General features: G+C 35.0%; 1 protein-coding gene across 1 annotated transcript in view; it reads left to right on the plus strand.

The window, feature by feature from the left end:
- The window catches only part of MMP16 (matrix metallopeptidase 16), a 165,509-nt gene that overhangs the window by 75,274 nt on the left and 65,962 nt on the right, over window positions 1-24,273 (plus strand). The window contains exons 2-3 of the mRNA XM_066179167.1: window positions 10,956-11,104; window positions 18,622-18,744. Of these exons, the coding sequence (XP_066035264.1) occupies window positions 10,956-11,104; window positions 18,622-18,744 (272 nt within the window). The remainder of the gene's footprint in view (window positions 1-10,955; window positions 11,105-18,621; window positions 18,745-24,273) is intronic.

Here is a 24,273-nt window from a genome sequence, read left to right on the forward strand (position 1 = left end):
ACAAGATGATTGAAAGATATGTGATCATTTCTGAAGATGAAATAAAAAAGGTAATTTTGTTACCTTTTGTTATTGTTGTTACCTTTTTAGTTGTAGGACACTAAATGGGATTTGAACTATACATACCAGAGGAAAATACAGGTGTAATTTGCATAAACTATTGAAGGGAATCATTAGAAGCAAGCATGTAGAAATGACAGTGCTGGGTTCTGATTGATCCCTGCCCTCCCTGTGGCAGATTTTTCTCCCATGGGCATTTTCTGAAGAAGTATTGGAAATGAAAGTGGGAAACATTAATTATAGATCAATATCCCATGGAAACTCTTTCCCTGGACCAGCATTTTCAAAACTGGGGAATAAGTCAGAAACCAAAACAGTATGGGATAGAGGACAAGCTATTTTCTGTACTCCCTTTTTCCTTTTCATCATTAAGGCCTCTGATCAGATACACTCATTAAGTAGCTGAATTGATTGTGTTCATTGTAAAACAGTGGATGAACTAAAATATTGTCTTCCTTCCTCATGAAGAAATCATACAATTCAGGAAATGTACTTCCTTTTTTTATTAGATCCCTGGCCTCCTTGAAGATGGAATGATATTTTTCTTATAAATGTTCTGTTGTAGTATTTACTTCTGTTTTGTTTTCATTTTGCCGTGTGGGCCAAATAAAGTAATTTGGGAAAGACAGAATTACTATTTTTTGTCATTACATTTTCTTCTTCTCTCTCCTTGGGAATAGACAAACTTGTATCATACATCAATTTTATGTATTTAAAAAATCTGTGTTCATCTTCTATCTAAAGATTTCAGTAGGTAAATATAAATGAGATTTTTTCAAAGAGCTATAATATTACTGTAAATATCACAAACCTAAGACCAGTCAAAAAAGGAAGTATTTCTAAAATATGCAATAACATCCAGCAATGAAGTGCAGGATGTGAAATTTTGCGTCTTACTTATCTACTTTGAAAAGCAGAAGGAAAAAAATAATATTTTTAAGTTAAAAGTGGATATAGCAATATATTTATGTTTAAAAATCATTTGGCTGTGGTAAACAAACATACTGTGCTATAAAAGTTTATATTCCTAATAGTCATGACATCATTAATTGCTTAAAAATACATAGAAAGAAATTAAAGTGATATTCATCCAAATAAAGGAACTAACTGGTTCAGTTAAATACCTCCTGTTTCCACTGAAGGCAGCTTCATTTTATTCTTGACTTCGGCATAGCCAGTTGGTTTTCTACAGACAAGCATTTAAACACTGCTTATGTGTAATAAAGTAGGAATTTACATGCAATCTTATTTATAAAGGTGTTGTAAAAACCTATGAGGTATATATCAACAAAAACATTCATTGTGCTGTTGTATTTCTGTTCTTTTGCTTTAAAGCAATTTTGGTTTAACCCATAATATAAGAATATTGATGATATTGATATCTATTCTGGAAACATTTATGCAGATATTTAGTGGATGTTTCTGTGGTTCAGAATATGATGTTTCTTATGTTTATAAAATGAGAAGAAAAATTATTATCATGAATAAAATTTAATAAAGGGAGTATGGATAAGAAAAAGTTTGTTCAAGTCACATTTCCTTTCAATGTTTACATTGCATTTCATCTGTTTCAGTGTTTTTCAGAAGCTGCATAAATTATAATAGTAAAGTTATTTTATCTAATGGATTCAAATACCAAGTGCCAAATATGGTTTGAATAATCATTTCCCCAAAGGGAATTTGTAGATTAATCGTTTCCCTTTTTATAATGGTCCACCTTCCCACAAGCCTTTTCAAAGTAATACACCACCATCTGTTGGTTTCCTACATAAATATTTTAGAACTAAGTTTTGGTACTTTTATAAAATTATTTGAAACAACCTATTGGGATAAATAAAAAGGAATTATGTGTATGTATTTTTGGTCCATACACAGCTGGCTTTGTTTTTGTTTTGGTTTATATCATCACATGTAGTTTATAATTACCCCATAGAAAACAGATGTACCAAATAACCAAGATTTCTTACTTCTGTCTTATAGTAGTATGAAGTTTCTGTTTCTGGTGTTGCTGCTGCTCCTAATGATTTTACAGCCTATGAGGAAAAAAAAATTTTTTTTTTTTTTTTAAGTTTTAGTGATGTTGATACCTCCCTTTTGAAGTGCATGGTTGCCTGCAATGATATTCTCAGAGCCTAAAAAAATATGTGGTCATTTCCAGCTACTGCAAGCCACTTGGAGACTTTGCTGCTTGTAGGATGGTGATTGAAGTAGTGAGGCAGTCCTCATGAATTCCTAATGAAATGCATTGCTTTGGTTGTTTAGAATATGTGTGAGAAGGGAGATAGGCTTCTCTTGAGAAAACTAAACCAGAAGAAACAAAAGTTCAAGTACAGTACTAAGCTGTAGAGTCTAAATAGCAAATTGGTTCCCTAGTTGTTGTATAGCTCCCTGCTTGCCTTTTTTGTAAGAATAAACAACTCTGCCCTAAAATACTGTGATGCTAAGTGTAGTCAAAGTTATGTCATCAATATATGGATGCCATCAATATTTTGGATTAGACCAAAATAGTCAGCTTGCAAGTGAGGTACTGCAAAGCTAAAGGGGTCAAAGATGCTAATACCAAGGCAATGACAATATGGGGTGATCTAATGGAGTGTGGTGAAAGACTGACTTGCCTTTTGAAAGGAACTCTTGCCTTTTTTAATATATCAGTAAACAAAAATTGCATTTATATATTGATTGATATGTTCAAAGCCTTGTCTAAATACTTGCAGTATTGTGAAGAGGAAAACTGGGAGGCATAACTCATTTTTGCTACCAAAAAGTAGGTAATGATTTTCCAAGGAACTCCTCATGGGCCTTTGGTTCAATCAGAATTGCTCTGACTCCAGGCTCATCATTATTTTTGTTATATGCTCATCACCTTAATCTAGTCAGTGGTGTTCTGGGATCCAGACATCTGAATGAACTCCATGGATACATGTAATGAGCCACAGAGAACCATAAAAGAAAAAGAAAAATCTAAACCCAGGAATGATCAAGAATGTTCCAAGTATGAACACATGAATAACCTCTCAGAAGATACAAAAAAAAGAGGAACAGAAAGAGGCAAAAAAGTAAAAGGTTTGAGTCTTAAAGGAACTGGAAATTATGGAATCTTGTGGGCAATCTCCCTTCCCCACAATATTATGGTTATCAAAAGAGTAGACAACAATTCTTTCTGAAGTATGCAATTGCTTAGCTATCAGGCAGAAAGTTGCAAAGTTGTACCCATGTTCCTTGTTAGTTTGAAATTCATTAACCAAAGGTGTTATTGAATAGATGTTGTGGAAAGTGAGCTCTGTCCAACCCCCTTCACAGGACTATATCCAGATGGCTTTTGAGTATCTCCAAGAGTGGAGACACCACAGCAACTGTGGGCAACCTGTTGCCACTGCACAGTAAAAAAATGTTTCCTTAAGCTTGAGAAGGAACTTCATGTGTTTCAGTTTGTACCCATAACCTCTGGCCAAGTTACTGGGTGCTACTGAAAAGGGCCTGACTCCATCTTCTCTGCTCTCCCCTTTCAGATATTTGCATACATAGATACGATGATACCGCTGGAGTGTTTTCTTCTCTAAGCTGCAAAGCCACAGCTCTTTCAGTCTTTATTCATAGGAGTGATGCTCTAGTCCCTTATTCATCCTCATGGCCTTAGAAGTTTCTTTTTTTTCCCCTTTCTTTTGGGATTCGTGAGGACAAATTCAGCCAGACTATTCAATACAGCATTCTTATCCCTGCAGGGCACTTAATATTTTTCTAGAAGCTATAGAAATTCTAGTAAGATGCAGAGATAGAGTCCTTTGACGTGAGTTGTATGATTTAGTATTTACATCCACTAGAACTATAAGTTTTATTTGTGGAAGTATTTTCACCGGTCTGGGTCTCTGCCAGATTTTGCCAGAGATTTCGATTAGTGATTGAAGAAAATTTCCCTGAGCAACTAATGAATAAGGTCCACATTCTGAAGTCAGTTATAAATGTGTTACAGGAAATAATCAAGAGTGTCTTTCCAGGCCAGGGATTAGCGTCAGAGTTGTTATACCACTAACCCACTCTCCACACAGGCAGTAGAAGTAGTGAATAAACAATGTAGCTTCTGCGTTTGGAGCTGGGTGGTGTCTAATCTCTGTTCCAAGCATATTTCAGTCGCTGAAGGACAGTGCTATATGCAGACCCCACATCTGCTGCTTGCCGGTAGATTCCCATCTGCCTGGGATCTGTAAATGGCTCTGGCCTGGTGCTCCCAACAGTTCTTTTACACCTCCCACTTCTGCTGCTCACCAGCTACATTGATTTTCTGTGTGTGAGTGTGGCACTAAAGGAAATTATTTAGAATATTTAATCTAAACTTGAATTACAAATGGGAGGAATTCAGCACACAGTTTTGAATACATTTTGCCTTTTTTACTTTTGTCACTTCTTTGAGTTTGAATCAAAGTCACAAGACTGAGCTTCTGGTTTTGTGCCGCAGTCTTCATTCTTGAGCTGCCTCTCACTGGGAAGAGGAGTACCCTTTTAAAATTGTCTCTGTCACTATACATGTGAGTGGGGAAACTTGTCACCTCTCTGCTGACATGCAGTATCATGTGTTGGTAAATCTAGTTTTGTACTGTTGGAGACTAATATAATAAGATTGTTCAATTTTACGTCTATTTTGTAGCTAGAACACAGAAAAAAACAATAGGTAGATACATAATAGAACAGTGGAGGTGCCTCAATTAATTTTGAACTGACTAGCTGCAGCAACACTAAACCCAGTAAGGCCTAATTAATTCTCTTCTGTGACCCACTTTGAGGTCAATTCTGCTACTTCTAGTACTGTATCTAAGTATTTACTGTAGTGCAGACTGAAACCTAGACACCATACAGACTTGTCTGAATTATTAAGTGCCTGATACAATTTTTGAAATCCCCAGTAAAGATTACCATTATTAATGTGCCTTAGAATGCACCAGTGTCACATGCAAATTGTTTCTTGGGGGTTTGCCACAATAATTCACAAAAAAAAAGGTCACTTTCTAGTTTATGTCAGTGGAGAACCAAATTTTACAAGTTGGTGTTTTGAGTTTTTTTCTGGAATGTTCAAAGCGATAAAAAAGATAATTTACTGGTCTCAAGATGCTTCCTTCAAATTAAGATCTTTTCCACATTACTATACAATTTCCAAGAATCTGATTTGTTTGTGAGCTTCACTGTGCTCTGAACATACAAGCTGGTTTTTGATTGTTAAGTATTAGTTATCTCAACTTAAAGACATGGGTACTAAATGAATCATGACCATTAAGCTTCTTTTTTATCTATCATATTTCTTATTTTCATTCTGTAGACATTACTGATAGACTGGGTTAGACTCTTCTGGACTGTGCATTCTCACATGCTTTTTCTTGGAAGTATTTTTCTTACTGGATATATGCCATGCACCATATACCCATTCACATCAGTGTAATCTGTTAAGAAGAAAAAATACCACTGATGAGGAACTGGTGGCACTGGAGGCAAGAGGAAGGAAAGACATCAGAAGATTTTATATAATGCTCTGTGTAAACACTTTGGTTTCTTTCTGGCTATCTGTCTATCAGGTTGTCACTGAAAAGTCAGTATTAGCTTGATAGGTAGGTCTGTAATTAAACTACACCATTAGCCATGATTATTTGCCCTAAATGAAGAAATAAATTGGTCATATGGATACTAGTTCTAGAGCTAGCTTATTTATCCTTACTATCATTAAAGCCTTCAATCCCTTTCAAAATTACATCAGCACTTAAACTACTAAATCCTGTTGTGATCTCTGTAAGTTAGAATCATAAATGTATGCTTTTTGGAAACATAAATCCCCTGAATTACTCAGACACTTTAAATCATTTCACTTATAGTGTCTTTGGTGGAAGTGTATTAAAAACAGAAGTAAAAATATTTTGAAATTATGAAATATCACAGTTTTAGTCAGTGCAGTTAGGAATTCTGTTTGCAGATAAAATATAAAACAGGAATAGGAATATATGAATAATAATGATATGCAGCTGCAGTACTGAAGATATTTATGAAATTGTTTTTATCTGTGCTTTATTAGACTGATTTACTAAGCCTTCAGGTTCATAGAACATATTGTTAATTGTAAAGTAGCTTATGCTATATAATGTCATTCAGGAACATTAATAATTTGTTGCTAAGCTTTCTTCTATCTTAGAAATCAGTGATATCTCTGAAACTCTGATTATCTTAATAATATTCTTGCTTAATCTTTAATGACAATACATTAGTTTTCTTTGTTCTTAATAAGAGTTTGGTGTCAACATACTGCTTTTAAGATCAGTCTTTCTTCCTAAGCTAGCAAAGATCAGAATGATTAAAATCCCTTGGTGTGCTTAATGCACTTTGAGTTAGCCCATTCTTTATTCTTTAGAGGAGAAAAAATAATCCAGCCATGTGAGAAAATTCTGTCTGTTCCATAGATTCATGATTCATATAGCATAGCATAAGTAGTAGTTACAAACTAAAATGAAAAGGTTTTTTCATCATATCAGTAAAAAAAACCCCAAATCCTAAGTATCTAGTCAATGACATCCAAAATCTGGAAGGTGATCCAGCTTATGTGCTGAGCACCTACATGTTCCATGGATGCCTGCAGAAGTGTCAGGTCCTCAACAGACTCCTGTCATGTCTACAGATTTCATCACCAATGGATTCTGTTTATCGTTTTCTTTACAATTATGAAAACAGAAGGTGGAATTAGGGTGAAGAAACTTTTCTGGTGAGAAAAATGTGTAAAACATAGGTTTAAAATTCTAAAATGTACAGATGAGTGGGACATAAACCTTGAAGTTCTGTTACTGAATAAAAATATTTTAGGTGAATTTTGTTTCTTTTTTTTTTTTTTTTTCTTTTGTTTTTCTTTCCAAAATGAAATATTTGGGTGTCTGTGTTCTTCCAAATTACTCCTAACAGTTCAGCTTAACTTCAGTGTTTGTTAACAGGCCAACAATGGAACCTAACATAGAAATCTAGTGCAAGCAGATGCTTAGTAAGGATAGATTTTAGCTTGAAGTTTTCTAGAGGTTAATGCAGATAATGAAATATGATTAAGCAAAAGAGGTTTCTTTAGTTCATTTTTAAAATAGTAGAAAGAGTGACTCACATCAGAAAGTTCAAATACATGAAAGGCTGATTCAGAGGGGAAATGAATAACTGGTTACCTTTACCTGTAGCAGGTAAAATAAAAAAGTTATAGGGTTAAATTCTAATAAGAAGGATTCAACTCTAAGGGAAACTGCACAGTAGCAGGATCCTAAAGCACTGTTCTGGAGAGGGAAATGGTGGAACCTTTTGCCTTCCAGCTTTGGTTACCTGAGAGATACCATGGATCTTATTCTGCAGCAGGACAAGAAAGTCCTCCCCAAAAGCTTGACTTGAAGTAGCAGTATTTTATCTTCTTAGATTGTATAAGGGAATGAAACAAATCTCTTTGGAGTCTGTGCAAAGGGTCCCTGTTGGCATCTAAGAGAGTAAGTGTTAGATAGATCTACTTCACTATATCTTTGTTCCTGCACCAAAGATTTCCTCAGGATGAGGCTTGTCAATTCTGAAGTATCTTAAAGGCAGGCAAAGTCTAATTTTAGTAGAGGGGAGGGGAAAATTCTTCTGTATATAATTTCTTTCATACTTGCCTCAAAAAAAAAAACAAGCTGAGAGAATTTTTTTTTTCTTTCATTCTCCTTCTCATACTGTTTCTTTTCCTTTTTGCTGTTTTGCCCACCAAATATTCTGGTCTTTAAGTTAAGCTTCTCCTCAATAATGCACAGCATTTGGGCTATGCACAATAAAATCTGAGGTGCATATTTCATATATCTGGTAGTCTGAGCCAGGATCCTTCAATATTTTCTGTCCTTCCTGCAGAAAACTGCAGAACCAGATTTGCTGGCTTTTTTTCTTGTTTCATAATCATTTCTCATAAGGACAGAATAAAGAATTTTGTAACACTAAATACTACTAGCTCTCAAACATTCACCAGCCTGGAGGTCAATTTGTCTGAATTTTCAAAAAGAAACTTACTTTCAGAGCATCATCTGACTTTTCAGTATGTTGGCTGTGTCTTCTGGGCTATTTTGAAGGCTAAGGGAAGACCCAGGTGGTCTACTTCCTTTGTTCAGTGATTGGGGGTGGCTTTCAGGCATCCTGTACTTACCTTGTATGTAAGACTTTTTAGATAGGGAAAGGCTATACTGTACTCTCCTGCTGTTTCTGGGCCAGCTCTCTTTTCCTTTTCTGGCAAGAGTCTCTGCAGTGGCAGATTCCAGTTTGTTGTCCCTGCTCCACTTCTCCCATCAGCAGTAGTCCCCAGGATATTTTTCCTGTCTCTGTAGTAATAGCTTTTCTAATTCAGATATCTGAAGGTTTACCTTCTGGAAAATTTTCTTACTTGCAACCCCATACCTCTGACTTCTTCAGTTATGCCGCAGTGAGGATGGTTTTGCGTGGTGATGGGTGACCTCCCAAGCCTACCAAGCAATTTTGTCTCCCTTAGCACCTGAGAGCTTCATAAAAAGCCCTGGTCCATGTCTGCATACAAAATTTTCACTAAGAAGGTGGCACCATTTTACATAACCATGACATGCTACTCTGAACTATTTTTCTTCCCTTACTATTTGTTTTGATATCACTGACTTGAGATGAATATAAAAATAGCCCCATCCTTAAATATACTCACTTTAATATTAATGCAAAGACACTCTACATACTACACTGAAATCAATCCACTCTGTGTCAAACTTACTTATTTCTTAGTTCCATGGTCTTGTTTCCACATATTACATTGCTCTTGCCAACATTCAGATCCTGTCTGGCCTTTCAGAGCTGTCTTCCAATAATGTAGGGAAGAACAGGCTTCATCTGCAAAGTGGCCCATAAACGAAGTTATTTCTGTAATTACCCAAATCTTGCACACACTTAGTGTACAAAAGCTCTGCCTTAAAGCTGAGAAGTGCAAGAAGGTGTGGATATGTAAAGTTGTATGTAGGTAGTGATTGTAGCAATTAATTTATATTGTAAAAAAGAGTGTTTTCCTATCTATTAAACAAAATTTTCTTATTCTGAATGATTCCTGTATATAGAGGTAGTGTGAAGGTAAAAGACTTTAGTCTGGGACTTAATCTTGGCTATACCTCCCTGTCCTGTTGTATCTCCCTGTTGTGTGGAGCTCACAAAGAGGTTGTGGGTTTGATCCCTGTGGGCTATTCACTTATGAGCTGGATTCGATGATACTTGTGGGTCCCTTGCAACCCAGAATATTCTGTGATTTTGAGTGTTTTTTTCTGGATCTGTGGTTGTTGAGTTTGTGTGTGAACTGCACTGGTAAATGTGTGTTTAAGGTAAACATGTTTAAATTAGAAATATCTGAACTCATAACCTGAAAATTTCCATAGCCTTTAATGTCAGTTTGATCTTTTACTTACACTGAGCCAGTATTCACCTACAATGCATATTTGGTGTCAGTAAAGTGAACATTAATAGTAAGTTAATTTGATGTGATCATTTTCACTGTGTTCATGACACAGTGAGTGCACCACAACCATGGTTAACCTGCTGCAAAACTGAAATGGTGGACTCGGCAAGATAAATTTACAACTAAAATAGATACATAGGTTGGCGTTAGGCTGCATGTGTATATACAAACAGGTAAAAACCCAGAAGTGTTGTATGAGGCAGAGAGAGCCCACAAAACACTGTAAGGTGTGGTGGGTGGATACTGTTCATTAATGTAGTGATTCAGAATCTGTGAATTGTGATGTGATATGTTTGAAAGAGGTGGCTGAATTTTTTTTTTTTTTATTTTTTTTTTTTTTTTTTTTTGTTAAAGAACAGAAGATCAGATTTACAGGGTCACAAATATTTTGTTACTGGGGGGAGTGAAATTGCAGCAATGCATTTTTAACTGAGTCTTATAGATTGGCAATATATGTACCTTTCATTCTAGTGAGTACTTCCAGTCCTCAAATGAAAAGACATTTTTAAAGCTGTGTCAGTGCCCTCACTTTCTCAAAAGTCTTTCACTGTTTTCTCTATTGTCTTGATTTTGAAAATACATAGAAACATTATGATAGCGGCAGCTACTTGTTCATGAAACGTTGCCTCAAGAGGTCAGCATGTTTCAGGGCGCTTGTCCAAGTGTTCTTTAGATAGTGGCTTTAATCCATGAAGCTTTCAGTAACTTCTACCTCACACTTCTAGACAATTAAGAGCACAAGCAGTTGGCATTAAATCCATCTTGATTTAAAAAGGCAGTTCCTTTTATCAGAGAGTTTTCTCTAACTCTGCTACTTCACTATCTCCTGGACACTTGTTTTGCCTATAAATATGTTATTTTGATATTCATCTCAGAAAGCTGAATGTCTCCCTACCCTGTCTTTCATATTCTTCTGGAGATAATAACAATTTAGTGTAAATGTGTGCGTTATTATGGATTTATTATTGTAGATGGTGAATATTATTATGTGCCCTGTGGGCAGTCAGTTGTATGTGGCATATATTGTAGATTTATATCTTGTCTCCTTAAAACACTACTTGAAGGGCCTAGACCCAGGGTCAGGTGCTTAAGTTGTAGCTTCAAAAAAAAAAACCAAAACCATTAAATAAATAATTGAAGCAGGTGGTTTCAGATAATAAAGAGAGATGGCTTCTGGGTAGAAAACTCTGTAAGTCTAACAGCAACAGAACCCTTAATAAAGGAGGTGAAATAAAACCCGTAAAGAATTTCTTATCTGCAGATAAAATAAATAAAAAACCCCAAGCACCCAAACTAACAGGACTTATACTTGGTGAATTAGAAGCTTCTTTATGTATGGTATGAAACTAATTACTAGGGAGCATTTTATTTACCTCTAATTTCTATTTAATAGCCGCTGCACTTGTCATTGCAGGTATGGTTACAAAAGTATGGCTACCTTCCACCAACTGACCCCCGAATGTCGGTGTTGCGCTCTGCAGAAACCATGCAATCAGCTATAGCTGCCATGCAGCAATTCTATGGCATTAATATGACAGGAAAAGTGGACAGGAACACAATTGAGTAAGTAACCAGTACTGAACTGCTCTTGACTTTTCTGTTTCAAGCAGGGTAAAATAGAACTGGGAAGCAGCAGCATAACCAGAGTATCCAAATAGTGTTGCGGCTTCTAATGGGGAAGTAAATTGTTTCTCTCTTTCCTTGCCTTTTCATTTTCTTCATGTTCTGTATTTCATGCTAGCAGATCATCCCCTGCCTCACTGCCGTCTGCCTTTGGGCAAGCGATTGTAAACAAAATGCTACAGGGATACCTAAAATACGGGCCAAAAGGTTATCTTTGTGGAAGGGAAGAAACCTCTTTGAAACTGGCAAGAATCCATGAAATGTTTCATAGTTGAAGGAGTCTTTTTTTTTACTGAAAAATCATCAGTGTAAATTTCTTTACTTTTATTTATTAAATTTGGCAGACTCCAGCGGCCCATTTGTTTAGTGGTTTGCCGTAACAAAAGACCAGGTCTGGTCATTTTAACATGCAGTAAAATTGAATTAGTTTTGCATGCCCTTCATGATTCTGAAGTTGTTTCAGGCTCTCAGTGTCTGATTTTAGTGACAGAATGGACACAGAGAAACTCTGTAAAACAGAACCATTAAAGGATACTTTCAAACAACTCTAAACTATGCCACATTTTAAAAACATGCCAAAAAATAAAATAACAGGGACTATTAATGCCTTGTTAAGAGAACGTATATAGTTAAGAGAATGTATCCGGGATTAAGAGACCAGACCAGGACAGTGATCATGTCCCTGTACTTCACATTCGTGGGGCCACTCTCCAATCCCACATTCCGTTCTGGGCCCTTCACTACAAGAAGGATGTTGAGGTGCTGGAGTGTGTTCAGAGAAAGGCAATGGAGCTGGGGGAAGGTCTGGAGCACGAGTCCTGTGAGGAGCAGATGTGGGGATTGTGGCTGATTAACCTAAAAAAAGGAGGCTCAGGGGGACCTTATCACTCTCTACAACTACCTAGAAGGAGACTGTAGCCAGGTGGGGGTCAGCCCCTTCTCCCAGCTAATAAGTGACAGGACAAGGCTCATATTGCACCAAGGGGGGGTTAAATGGATATTAGGAGACAGTTCTTCACCTAAAGGGTTGTCAGGCATGGGAACAGACTGCCCAGGGAAGTGCAGTTGTGGCACTTCGGGGACACGGTTTTATGGTAGATTTTGCTATGCCATGATAAAGGTTGGAATCAATGATTATAGAGGTCTTCTCCAGCTTGAAACTGTTCTCTGATTCTCTGATTTGAAGTGCTTTTTGGACTCAGTTAAATTGTGATAAAGATTATCTTGTGATTTCAGAAAGTTACTTTGCTTGAAAAGCAAGCAATAACTCAATAGTGCTGTCACTGCATATCCAACATTTGCTTCAGTGAAATACGCTTCTACAGCTCTAAAATGTTTATTTATGGGGGAAGAAATCCTCTTTCATTTCCCATTTCCCACCTCCAACCTGATGTGTAATCTTTTGTTATTTTTTTATGGTAAAGTAGCTGACATTGATGATTTCTCTATCATTTAGACTTTAGGGAAGAGACTACACAAAATGCTGGCAGGATTGGAAAAATCATTTTATTCCACTGACACATACTCTATTGCATTGAAAAGCAATAAAACAAAGCAGATTTTGTGGCTGCCCTCAGGGGAGGTGAGTTGATCACACATCCCTCAGTTTAGGAATTTAAAGGACCTTAAACCATGCAGTGGAATAGCAGTAAATGCCTTGTGAGAGAGCCATGCTCAAAAGTATGTTTATGGTCCATCCTGCATGGTCCATCCTTCAGGGTGAAGAGTCTAAGCTCTTCATACAGTTTCAGTGATTGATCTTTGAGGAGAGAGTGCTGCCAGTAACTAGTACCCTTTTTAAGACACGTCAGTAGCAGCTTTGTCAGAGACAATATATTTCACTAAAAGTAAAATAGTCCACAGCAGCACAAAAGAGACAGAAAGAGGTAACCTAAGGGAAAACAGAGGCCATCTAGCTTAGAGTATCAGCTGGAGAACTGAAAAAAATAAACCAACCCAAAATTCTGAACTCAAATGAAGGTGGTTAATGTTACTAATTTGGCATTTTGGCCAGCAAGATTTTCTTCACTTCTATAATTTAAGAGGTTAAGAAATCCATCTATGCAGCAATCCAAAATATTAATCTTATAAATTGGTAAATATTGAGTCTTTGAGATCTTTTGATGCATGATTTTCTTCTACACAGGAAGAAACATTAATATATTGCAATTCTTAGGTACATGTAACTCATGCTGGATGAATGCTGCATTTACTTAGGTATTTGGAGTCACATTAACTTGAGTCAAGTTAGGAACAGAGCTGATTCTTAAAGGCTTGTCATGCTTACATTGGTGTTGGAAAAAATGAAACAACAAAACCTAATTTTTAACTAAATTCTTACCTCAAGGTACCATCAGTTCACATCACTGAATATTCATCGGAGATATGACTATGTAATAAAGGGTAGATTTTTTTTTCGGTTGTTCATTTTTGGCATTATTTTGTAAGTTTTTGAAATTATTTTCCCTGTCATCTACACAGAAAATATATATACTCTTTAGAGCAGAAATTTGTGACAGTTTATAATTTGTTTCTCTGGGATTAATATGCTGTGATAACTAACAATGCTGGTGTTGCAAATAATAAATAAAGCAGGAACCTCATAAAAAATATGTTCTTATCATGTACATGAGGATTTACCTGCTTCTTTGACACATCTTGAGAAGAGATAATGATGTGCCTCTTTGTCTTCAGAAGGACAAACAATTTAAAAAGTTACAGTAGCAACTTGATAGGAACCAACTTTGGAGGTATTAACTAAGAAATAATGTCCTACAGCAGCAGCACCATCAAATGTCTCCTGGGGGGATTTTGCTGCTCTGGAAAAAAAGATAATCCTTCAATGAGTATTTTGGTATGCATAAGTGTGAACAGTATTCATCTTCTCCCTACTACTCAGCATTCATTTTTTTTTGCTTTTTTTTTTTCTCAAGTGTCTTGAAAAGAAGGATGCATTCTTATTGCTGGGGATAAGGGAGAGTGAGTGGTAGGAAGAGACATCCTTTACAAACATGAGGGAGGCTCTGAATACAAGTACCGTGATAGTGGATAACCCCAGTGAAAATACTGTCTTGATGTTTGCATGGAGTGCCATTGTATTTTCTGTATTTCATTTCTATATTACCAAACGCAGTCAATTATTCATGAAAAAGGACATTTCTGAAACTGGATCCACTGTTAGCATTCCTGGTCCTCTGCATCCCTAAAAGAAACATTGTAGAAAGAGACTGGTTGTCTTTTCTTAAAACTGCTATACATGTTTATTCCCAAAATTTGTTTTGCGCTTTCAAGGAGTACACTACAAACTTCTTGATAAACAGATGGAATGGTCATGTATAGGATGCTGACTAAATCTGTGCAATAATAACAAAATTTTATTCTAATAACAAAATCTTATTCTAATGTCATCCTTTAGAAATAAATGGCAAATATGCTTATTTCAATGCTTAGATGAGTTTCTAACCAAGTTTATGCTCTTTGCTGTTTATCTATTAACTATCAGTCACAAAGTTCTGAACTGTTGAAATTGATCCAGTGGTTTATTTTCTTAGTAAATTTGTAATCTCTTTTTTGTACAAAAGTGTACATAAGGTCTGTACTGCCAGCAAATATGAGTGAATGAGAAGTCGTGAAAAGAAATCATCAGAGCTGAAATACAATATCTTACATCACCCTATCGACTGTTTCCTATTAAGTGTCAATAATATTCCTGTAATAGCAGACTACAGCAAGCAAAGATGCTTAGAAAGACATATCTATTTCTCCTCACTAGAAGTTTAAGGGTATCATTCAGTAGTTTTCTTTAATGGTATCTATAGTTTGTCCAGCCACTAAGTTAAGTTGCAGTAAGTCAAGTTCAGCCCTCTCTTTTAGTTTCCTTATTTGCTATAATTCTGTCCCAAATAACCCCTGAAACCCAACAACAACAAAACAATTGTGCAACTTAGCAGCAATTTTGATAAGGAATAAAGTAGTTGAGGCCTTCAACCAAAGGTATGGTTTTTAATGTTTTGATTCTGTGAGGGTATTTTTTTTTTCTTGAAGGCTTAAGAAAAAGAAGAAGAAAGAGATTTTTCTTCCCAGACACCAAAAAACAAAATATGGTTAGGCAACTGGCTTGAGGTAGAAGTTCAGTTTCATCTCTGTCTACTGGAAGAGCATCACAGTTTTGCTACATATTTTTCTTTTAATCTACCTAGATTTGCTGTGAATCTGAAATATTTAAATTTTCCTGACATATATAGTTCCTCAAGATTCAAACTAATGGAATTAGAAGAGGAATGTGATGTGACATAGTGTACAGATAGAGAACATTAGTCACAATTAAGCCTCTTTATTGAGTACCTATAAAATATTAATTTTGAAAGGCTGCTGCAGAAAAGATTTCTACAAGTTCAAAAACAAAGTGATGGAAGAGAGGCAAAGTATATATGCACCTTTTAAAAATGAAGCATATTTCAAAACATTTCAAAAATATATCAAAAAATTAAACTCTAACAAACAATCAGGAACATGGAAGACCTTGATCATATTACATTAGAAGAATCTGTATTTGGAAGATCATAGAAATCAATGTTTTGTTTGTCCATTCCCCGAAGGGAAGACCATATTATATGCTAGGTATCTGGAATGTCATGAGCATTAATGATTATTACTAAGAGAAGTCTTCCTCTCAGTGAGTGTGAGAACAATTACTGTTGAAAAAAAAACATTAAAGAGAAAAGGAAAATTTATGTGTCTGAAGTTAACATTTTGCCGTATTTCTGTGCTGGAAAATACTGAGCTCCCATGCTAGTCATGCACTAGTTTGTTTAAAATTTGACATCTAAACTTAGCTCAGCTAAGATCTAGGTGATAGATTTGGTGGTGTTCCAAATCTTCGGCTGTGAATTGCATCTTTCCTTAAATTTTACATGAAGATAATTTCCCGAAAGCCACTGAACCGCCCATGCAATGACTTCCATTTGATTTGTACTTGGATTTATATTGTGTGAACTGCAGTCCCAGGCCTCATGTAAGAAAAATAAGAACATTAGTGGTCCAGACAGCACGACAACTTGGAACATCCCCTCCCTGTCCAAACCAATAAGGGTACAAGCATAATGTCCTTGATAGGTACATACTACTTCAAAATCAATACAAGAACAAATTGTGACTGCTTGAATTTCATAACATGTTACTTTGGGCTATGTTTTGTTTTGTTAAAAAAAGGATTTTCAGTAGTTCTAGGAAGATAATACAAGGTTGACTTTTGAATCCATGGTAACTACTGTTCTTGACTTTTGGTATTAGTTCTAAAGTGTGAAAAAATTTTTACATTAACAAGATTTTTGCCCCTACCTTGGCAGTGAGTAAACCCTGTTATTAAAATGGGTCTCCCTCAGTTAAGCTAAATGATGTAAACTTTCTGGAGAGGAGAAAGGTTAAATTCAATGACTTTTAAGTCCTTGCCCTTGAAATGATACAACTATGAGTGATATATTATAAATTTTAAATAATATCTTTGTACTGTGTTTCTGACAAAATATAATAGTGATTTAGTTTTGATTTATTCCTCCCTTCTTGCTCTTGATGTAGGGATATAACCTTAAGGTGAAAACACCAATCTTTTGTTATGTTTTTATCTTTTTCTGTAATGTGTGTGTGCTGTTTCAGCAGCATAATTTATATATACCCTGCCATTAAAGTGCTGCATACTGATCTAACATGCACTGTGAAAAAGTATTACTGACAATGTGTCTAAAACTTTTTGAAGGTCTGAGCCAATTTTAATCTCATGAAGTGTAAATTTATCACTTTACTAAGAAGAATATTATTGCCCTTTGGTCTGTAACAGAGGTTTACTTCTTTCCTTCATTTTCTTTCATTATTAGAGCAAGTTAAGCTTTTCGTTAATATTTCATCTCAAAATTCCTAATGTCTACTTTGTTAAATTGTTATTTTATTTCAAAAACTGAAGGAACCTGAAGTAAAGATGCAGGATGTTTCAGAAAATGCTGGTGGGGAAAGGTTTTTTATATTCTTGCACTATGATCTTTGCAGGCACTAGGAAAAGAACATTGTTTTCCTTGCACATCAATTGTTTTATGTGCCATGTGTAACTATCCTGACTAGGAATTAGAACAAATCATTCTATGTTTCTTATTTGAAACAAGTGATTATGAACTTGATATCTTCAGTTAAGGCAGTTAAATCCATGAGTTTTGGGTTTCTGACCTGTACTACTCAATAGATTTGTCTCACATCAGTGTTTTTGCAGGCACTTCTACAGATCTTACCAGTGCAAGTGGAGTGCAATGTCATCTTTGGTACTATCAAGATAATTTTGTACCTTCCCACAGGCTTGTGAGCTTAACACCTTCTTGTGATTTTGAAAAACATTTTGTTATATATCCATAGCTACAGCATATATGAAGTGTTACAACTCTAACTGTACTTTTAAACCACTTCTTAGACATTTATCAACACAAGTGAGGCTGATGATTGACTGCTTTTTAAGAGTTTTTATTACCTGTGCATATTTTAAAGGGAATCCACTTTCTGAGATGACATTTCAAATTACTTTTCTGTCATCCAATCACACATATATACAGCTGCTGTGTGTACATCTATTTACAAAACAATGCCAGTTTAATGGTCAGAAATTCAGCCATGAAAGCCTGAATATAGGGTATGACTACTCTTCTGATAAATACCATTGGAAAACTATAGCTTTTACATAAGTAATTGTTTGGCATGATAGAAATATAGTCCAATGAGCTGGAAAAAAAGTAACAGGGGAGATTTGTCTTTTACTTATGCAGTAAGAGACTTTAGTCTTACTCTCTTCCTGATGGTAAATTGTCCTGCAGCCATTCAACTCATGTAAAATGATAACTTTAGCTGTGTTTCCTTTGAACAAAATACTGCCTTACAGTACAAGTGAAAAACAGTTCAAGGATATTGCTGTGGAAATTATACTTTTGAATTAGATATCACCTTAATTATAATATATTTCAAATGCTGGTAAGTTTAAAGTTTTTGAAATATCGGAAAAAATGAGATATTGAAGTGCACCGTAGACATACAGCCCTTCTCTGGGAAATCTTGTGCTGCTGCAATGGTCATTTTTATTGTATATGATTTAGATTTTTCAGCTTGATTTTGTGCAGAATAATAAATATTCTTAAGCAATAATTCCTGAGTTAAATAGGAGTTTACAGTTGTTAGGAGTTTACAGTTGCAATGAGATACTTCTCATTGTGTGTAAAAAGAGTAAAATAGAAGAAATTGATAGTACCAAAAAGTTAACAATTTCAGTATCTTGAATTAAAAGAATGCCAACAATCTGTTGTTTTTATTAATTTATGTGTTCTATAAAATAATATATATACAGAGAATTGCATTTTTTTATTAGGGTGCAGTGGTTATGATTTTACTTTCATGTTTCTTTAATAGTGTGGTGATGTTTCTTGCAGCTGGATGAAGAAACCTCGATGTGGTGTGCCTGACCAAACCAGAGGTAGCTCCAAATTTAACATTCGTCGGAAACGCTACGCGTTAACGGGACAGAAATGGCAACACAAGCATATCACTTACAGGTACTAAAGACATTCCTATAGGCATACAAACGTCACTAGTAGTGGTGATATTTCATTTAAAGTAAATATAAATTCCTGAATGTTTTTCAATATTTTGAGAAGTTTATTATTAATGTATGATATAAAAGTGGATACCTCCTATAATTATGTATGTGCTGCATAAGTGCCAAGTTGTTTTCTTGGATTAAAATTGCATGTCTTTAGTCACCAGTAAATTCTCTGAAGCTTACAGCACCAAATTAACACCCAGTATGTCCTTAAGGTTACCTTTCAACTTTCTTGGCAACTTCTCAGGGAATAATGCTCCAAATCTAGAAGTTCTTTAATGGAACTCAGATTTCTAATTTAAATATGTAACATAGGTTATTGAAAGGAGTCAATCTCTGCAAACTGTAAGTGCCAATGGGTCTGTTCTAAGTACAAATTAATTTGATTATAATTCTGTGGGTCACTGACCTGACCATTTCCTATCTAGGTGATGATGGGCATAGGAGTGTGTGCAGGGCAGTACATTTGTATAACTCCTGAGTCTGGCATGTAGTCAGCACAGTGTGCCTGCTGACAAAACTGAGGCCTTGCAGGGTAGGTAAATGGAAACTTTCAAGATGTTCTCACTAGAGCTGTGTCAACCAGACAAAGTGTTATGTATATAATATGAAATCCATAACTTGTCAGCAAACTAAGGGTTCCAATACAGACTGTTGGAAAATTTACACATCCATGATAATCCTCATCATGGATTCCTATAATATCTAGCAGGGGCAAGTTCTGAGGGATAACATAGTTTTCAAATTCATTAACTGGTGCCATTATTCATGAACTCATAAAAGTATAAAATTTAAAGTTCATGAGCCCTAATGGTCATACGGACTGTTCCTCATACCCTGGTGAAAATATAGTTTCACTAGTAACCCCATGTCACTACTGTGGTTTATGAATGAATTAGGGAATTCTAATTTAAGACATCACATTCTGATACAATATTAATCAATAGACAACTGACTGCCTTGGGGTTGGTATGTTGCATTGGCTGAAATCCTTTAATGTTAATGTAAATGTGATTTATAGTTGGTTAGAATAAGAATGCCCACCTACAGCACTTTACATCTATTTGCATTTTAGAATTTAAATGCAGTGTGTGCACACTTGGGAGACGTGCATAGTCATCTAGTCATATGTATGGTTTCATACCACTCTGATTTGTACAGACTCTGTTTCCCGATTTCATTACAGATTTTTTTACAACAGACTTAACCCTACCACTTGTAAATCTTCTCAACTGTCACCCAAGGCATAAATCCAAATAATAAATTAAGGTCTCCAGTATTAAACTAAGTGACAATTATCTAGTAATCTTTCTCACTTTCAAGAATTTATAGCAGTTCTTTATCTCCTGCCTCCCCTCTTCGAAAATATTCTGTCTCTCACTTTGAAAAGACCTGCAGTCAAACAGAAATTTGAAGTGAATAAGTCTGTAATATTTTTTGCAGTGAATTACGTTACAAAAGACATTTAAACTTGAAACCCTAAATTTCATTAGAATAAAAGATGTTATTATTATTATAAAATAACCCAAAGCAAATAAGGACCAAAAAAACCCTAATATTCTTTTCACACTTTTCACCAATTCCTTGCTTAGAGGCTTATGACACGCTGAATGAATGACATTTTAACCTGCTTTGTTTTCTTAAAATTTTAATCATATCCCTAGTCTCTTTTATCTGCTACATTTCCCTCTGTGCCACTCCTCAGTATCTTTATAACCTGCAGGTTTTCAGCTGCATTCTGTGCCTTCCTGGCCAGTCAAACCTGGCAGTCTGAAGTGTGCCTGCTAAGCCAGTTTAGTAATTCCTCCACAGAAAGAGCAATTTCTCCTTCATTTCAGTTTTTGCTACGTCTTACGGTTTTCTGGAAACCAAAACCAAAACCCCACAACAAATACTCCCAAAAGCAAGCTCCCCACTCCTCCTTGTCCGGGACCTTTTCCATATTTTGAACATGTAATTTTTCCACCTGAAACAGTTCTGCAAAATTTCAAGATGGAGTTTCAAAGAAGTGACTTAAGATTATAATTATATTTGGCAGTTACATTAGTAATGGGGTTTTTTTTGCCCCATATTACATTTTGAACATTTATTATGTCCTTTTGGCAACAGATTAAATTTTGGATTTAGGTGATTTTTATTCTTAGAAAGCAATGCGTTTACAGCAATTTAACGAAGGCACGTATGATTCTCAAAAAATATAGTCATCTTCTCTTTTGCTAAGAAAGTAAATAATCCAGGACTTTAAAGAAGAAGCAACAATGTAAATCATTAAAGCTATTACTTTTTTAAAAAACAGAATATAAATGTTTATATGCCCAATTTAGACAGAGAATCATTGAATATGAAGCCCTCCTCATAAGAATTCTGTGCCTACTATTCATAAATCTGAACTCCAGCAGTCAGTAATTTCTCAATTGCCCAGATTATTCTATCCACAAAATGCTTTTGCAAGTAAAATTGGAGAATGTTCTGTAAAAATAAAAGCTTTGCTTTGAATTATAACCATGACTTAGAACTTGTAACGATATAAAATAAAATGAAATTTAAAAGCTATTCTGATTTTTTTTCATTTCCTAAGGAAGGAAAAAAACCCTATTCAATCAATCACCAATATGTAATAATTTAATTGATGCAAGAAACTGAGCTTTAGATAGTCAATAGCTTCATCCTAGACCCACTATAAATAATTTAATCCTTTTCTTGACTTCAGTGGACAATAAGTCAAGTCCCAGATAACTGGCGTTTTTCTTTTACAAGTTAGATATAGCCTAGATTTCATTTCTGAAAGAAGATGAAAGGTTTGAACAGTTCTAACTTTATGCTCTTCAGATAAGTGAATGAATGCTAGCTGGGAGCTTCAGTATGCAATGAAAAGCCTTATCTGGCTTGTTAGCAACAGACTCTGCAATTTCTATAGTCTGGATGGTCCATATTGTATAGAATATGGAGAGAGAATTTTTTCTTGGATATTTGAAATCCATACTAAAAAGTAAGGAAATACTGGACGAAGAAAAAATTTTGGAAATACTGTTGGTTCATAGTAGCAAAAAGATTATGGAGTGTATTACTATAAAGTAATATTTAGAACACATGCCATGTTTATGTTGCATTTTATTGATTTTAGATTATCTAGTAGTATATTATGACATCAGATTTCTTAAAATAGCTATAAAAACATTTCTCTGTCAAGTATTTTGCTAATCTGGGGTTTTTGTCTTGGAAATCTCATATCTTTCACATTTCATCTTCTTTTAATGAATGTTGAGGAGCATGTTATCCATGAGAATGAAGAGGCAAGATAATTTTAAATTCTTTCAATCTTGGCAGTGGTAGATTAAAAATCAAACCCACGGAAGATCAAAAGTAATTGTTCTGGTTTAGGTTTAATCAATGTGAGCAAGATCTATATGAACCAAGATAGTTCTTAGTCTGTAGCTACAAAGAATCAGCAAACTGAAACTGGAAAGAAGTTGAAGCCAGAACACCTCACATCAGTGAGAGACTTATGAAGCAACTTCATAGAAAGCAATTTCTAGAGAAATTATGGCCCAAAGCGAAATATGTTTTTGGCCAGATGTAATTTATTATTTTCAACAAAAGGTACAGTGTGATTAAAAGCAAACAAACAAATACACCAAAGAAAAAAAAAAAAACAAAACAAAACAAAACAAAAAAAACAACACCAAAACTACAAATAAATCCCCAAAGTTTTGATTCAGTTCAGGTTTTATTTACATCAATGACAATAAAAAAGTTGTGTCAACAACTTACTCAAATTTAATGTATGTTTCAATTCATTTTACTTGAACAGTTTCCTATCAAGCTGTCATCTCTAACTAGCTTACTTCAAACAGATTGACTGCATCTTTTTACCTACTCAGTTTAAATTCCTGCTCTTTCATCTATTTAAATTTCAGATTACTGATTTAACACAGTCAAGTGAGGTATATCCTGACAATCTTGCAAGGCTGAAGCTGAGGCAGCCAAAAATATGTCAGTGAAACATGGATAGTTTTATTTTGGGAAAGGAGTGGGAAGGGAAGGAAAACCCAAAGCTTTTCTGAAATCAATAGGACTCAGGATTTAGGATAACACTCTCAAAACAAGACTCTTCAGGCAGCTGTAGAAATAATATATCAACGTGAAAAGTGCATAGTAGTGATAAAATCTAATTGTTCTTGCGGAAGATATGTATTTTAAAGTTATAATGCCTGAAGCAACTCTCAGGTTGAAAATCATACAAAACCAGCAATAATAACCACAAAAAATCATGATTAACTAATTCATGACTGTGGTTGTCTAAAAATAACCACTCTCAAAATTTATAAAATGCATCACTCAGTTTAATAGTTTGTAAAATGGCATGAAAATAAATGTTTCATCTTACAGATTCCTTTTGTTTAGTAATTACAGGATCTTCAACCTCTTTATATAGTTGCACTGCCAGTCTGGTCAAGATCATCTTTGATCTTTCTCTCTCATTTGAACTTTGCTGTGAAATGATCAGTAGACGTTGACACTAGGAAAGCAATGCTTAGGATAAAGATGGATTTTTATTATGAAGCCTTTGTCTTGCTGTACTTTCACTTTGCACTAAGAGTGGTTCTGAGTTGTCACGTCTTACTCTTCTGTTTGAGCTCCATTATCTGGGTATGTTGAGTGTAAGATACCCATTTCCTCTCTTTTTTTTACTGCCTGTGACAGTTACCCCTTTTTCAGGTGATTGCTGGATTTAAGATGTAGATCTAAATGTAATAGGAAAGGGCTCATATAAGACTTTATTCGCTAGTGCAATCACAGGTATAAACTGAAGACTTTTAAAAGATGAGTCCTAGTATCTCTGGTAATTGATAGACTGTCTTTATGGATTGTTTTTTCTGTACTTGTCCCTTGGAGGTTGTATGATAAACAACATGAAAGAAATGTAACATAACCTGGGTTTCAGATATCTGCACTGGCGAATTATTTTAAGAAAAGTTCCCAGCAAGACAATTTCAATGTTCGTGTTGCACAGTGTTGGTATTTGCTCTTTTAGGATTGAACCTGGATTGTGTTTAACACATTAAAAATAGACAATTTTTTTTTCTGTAAATACTCTTGTATATGAATAACTGCTGATTTAAGTAATTTCTCTTTCAACCTACACTTTTCAGTATAATCTTGCCCACTCCAGAATTTTGGTTTGGAAGCCAGAAATCTCTCTGGTTTTAATACAGAAGGTATGCTTTGAAAAAAATATTTCTTTACAATGAATCTGCAGATGTAGGATGCTATTTCAAAAGTAAGTCAATAGCTGAATCCCATGGAAAATATCTGCTATCAAAGGCAGGCTAGCTTGTGAGTGTGAAACTAGCCAAATGGCTCGATTTCTCCTTTGTAATCTGATTAAAACTTAATTCAATGTGCTAAAAAAGCAAGAAAATGTAAAATGATAAATTTGAGTCAAACTTTTTTAGACCAATTAATTGCTCAATTTACCAAC

Source organism: Chamaea fasciata, unplaced genomic scaffold (genome assembly GCF_029207755.1).
Source record: "Chamaea fasciata isolate MVZ Bird 193981 ecotype frontalis unplaced genomic scaffold, bChaFas1.0.hap1 SCAF_1, whole genome shotgun sequence".
NCBI classification, from domain to species: domain Eukaryota; kingdom Metazoa; phylum Chordata; class Aves; order Passeriformes; family Sylviidae; genus Chamaea; species Chamaea fasciata.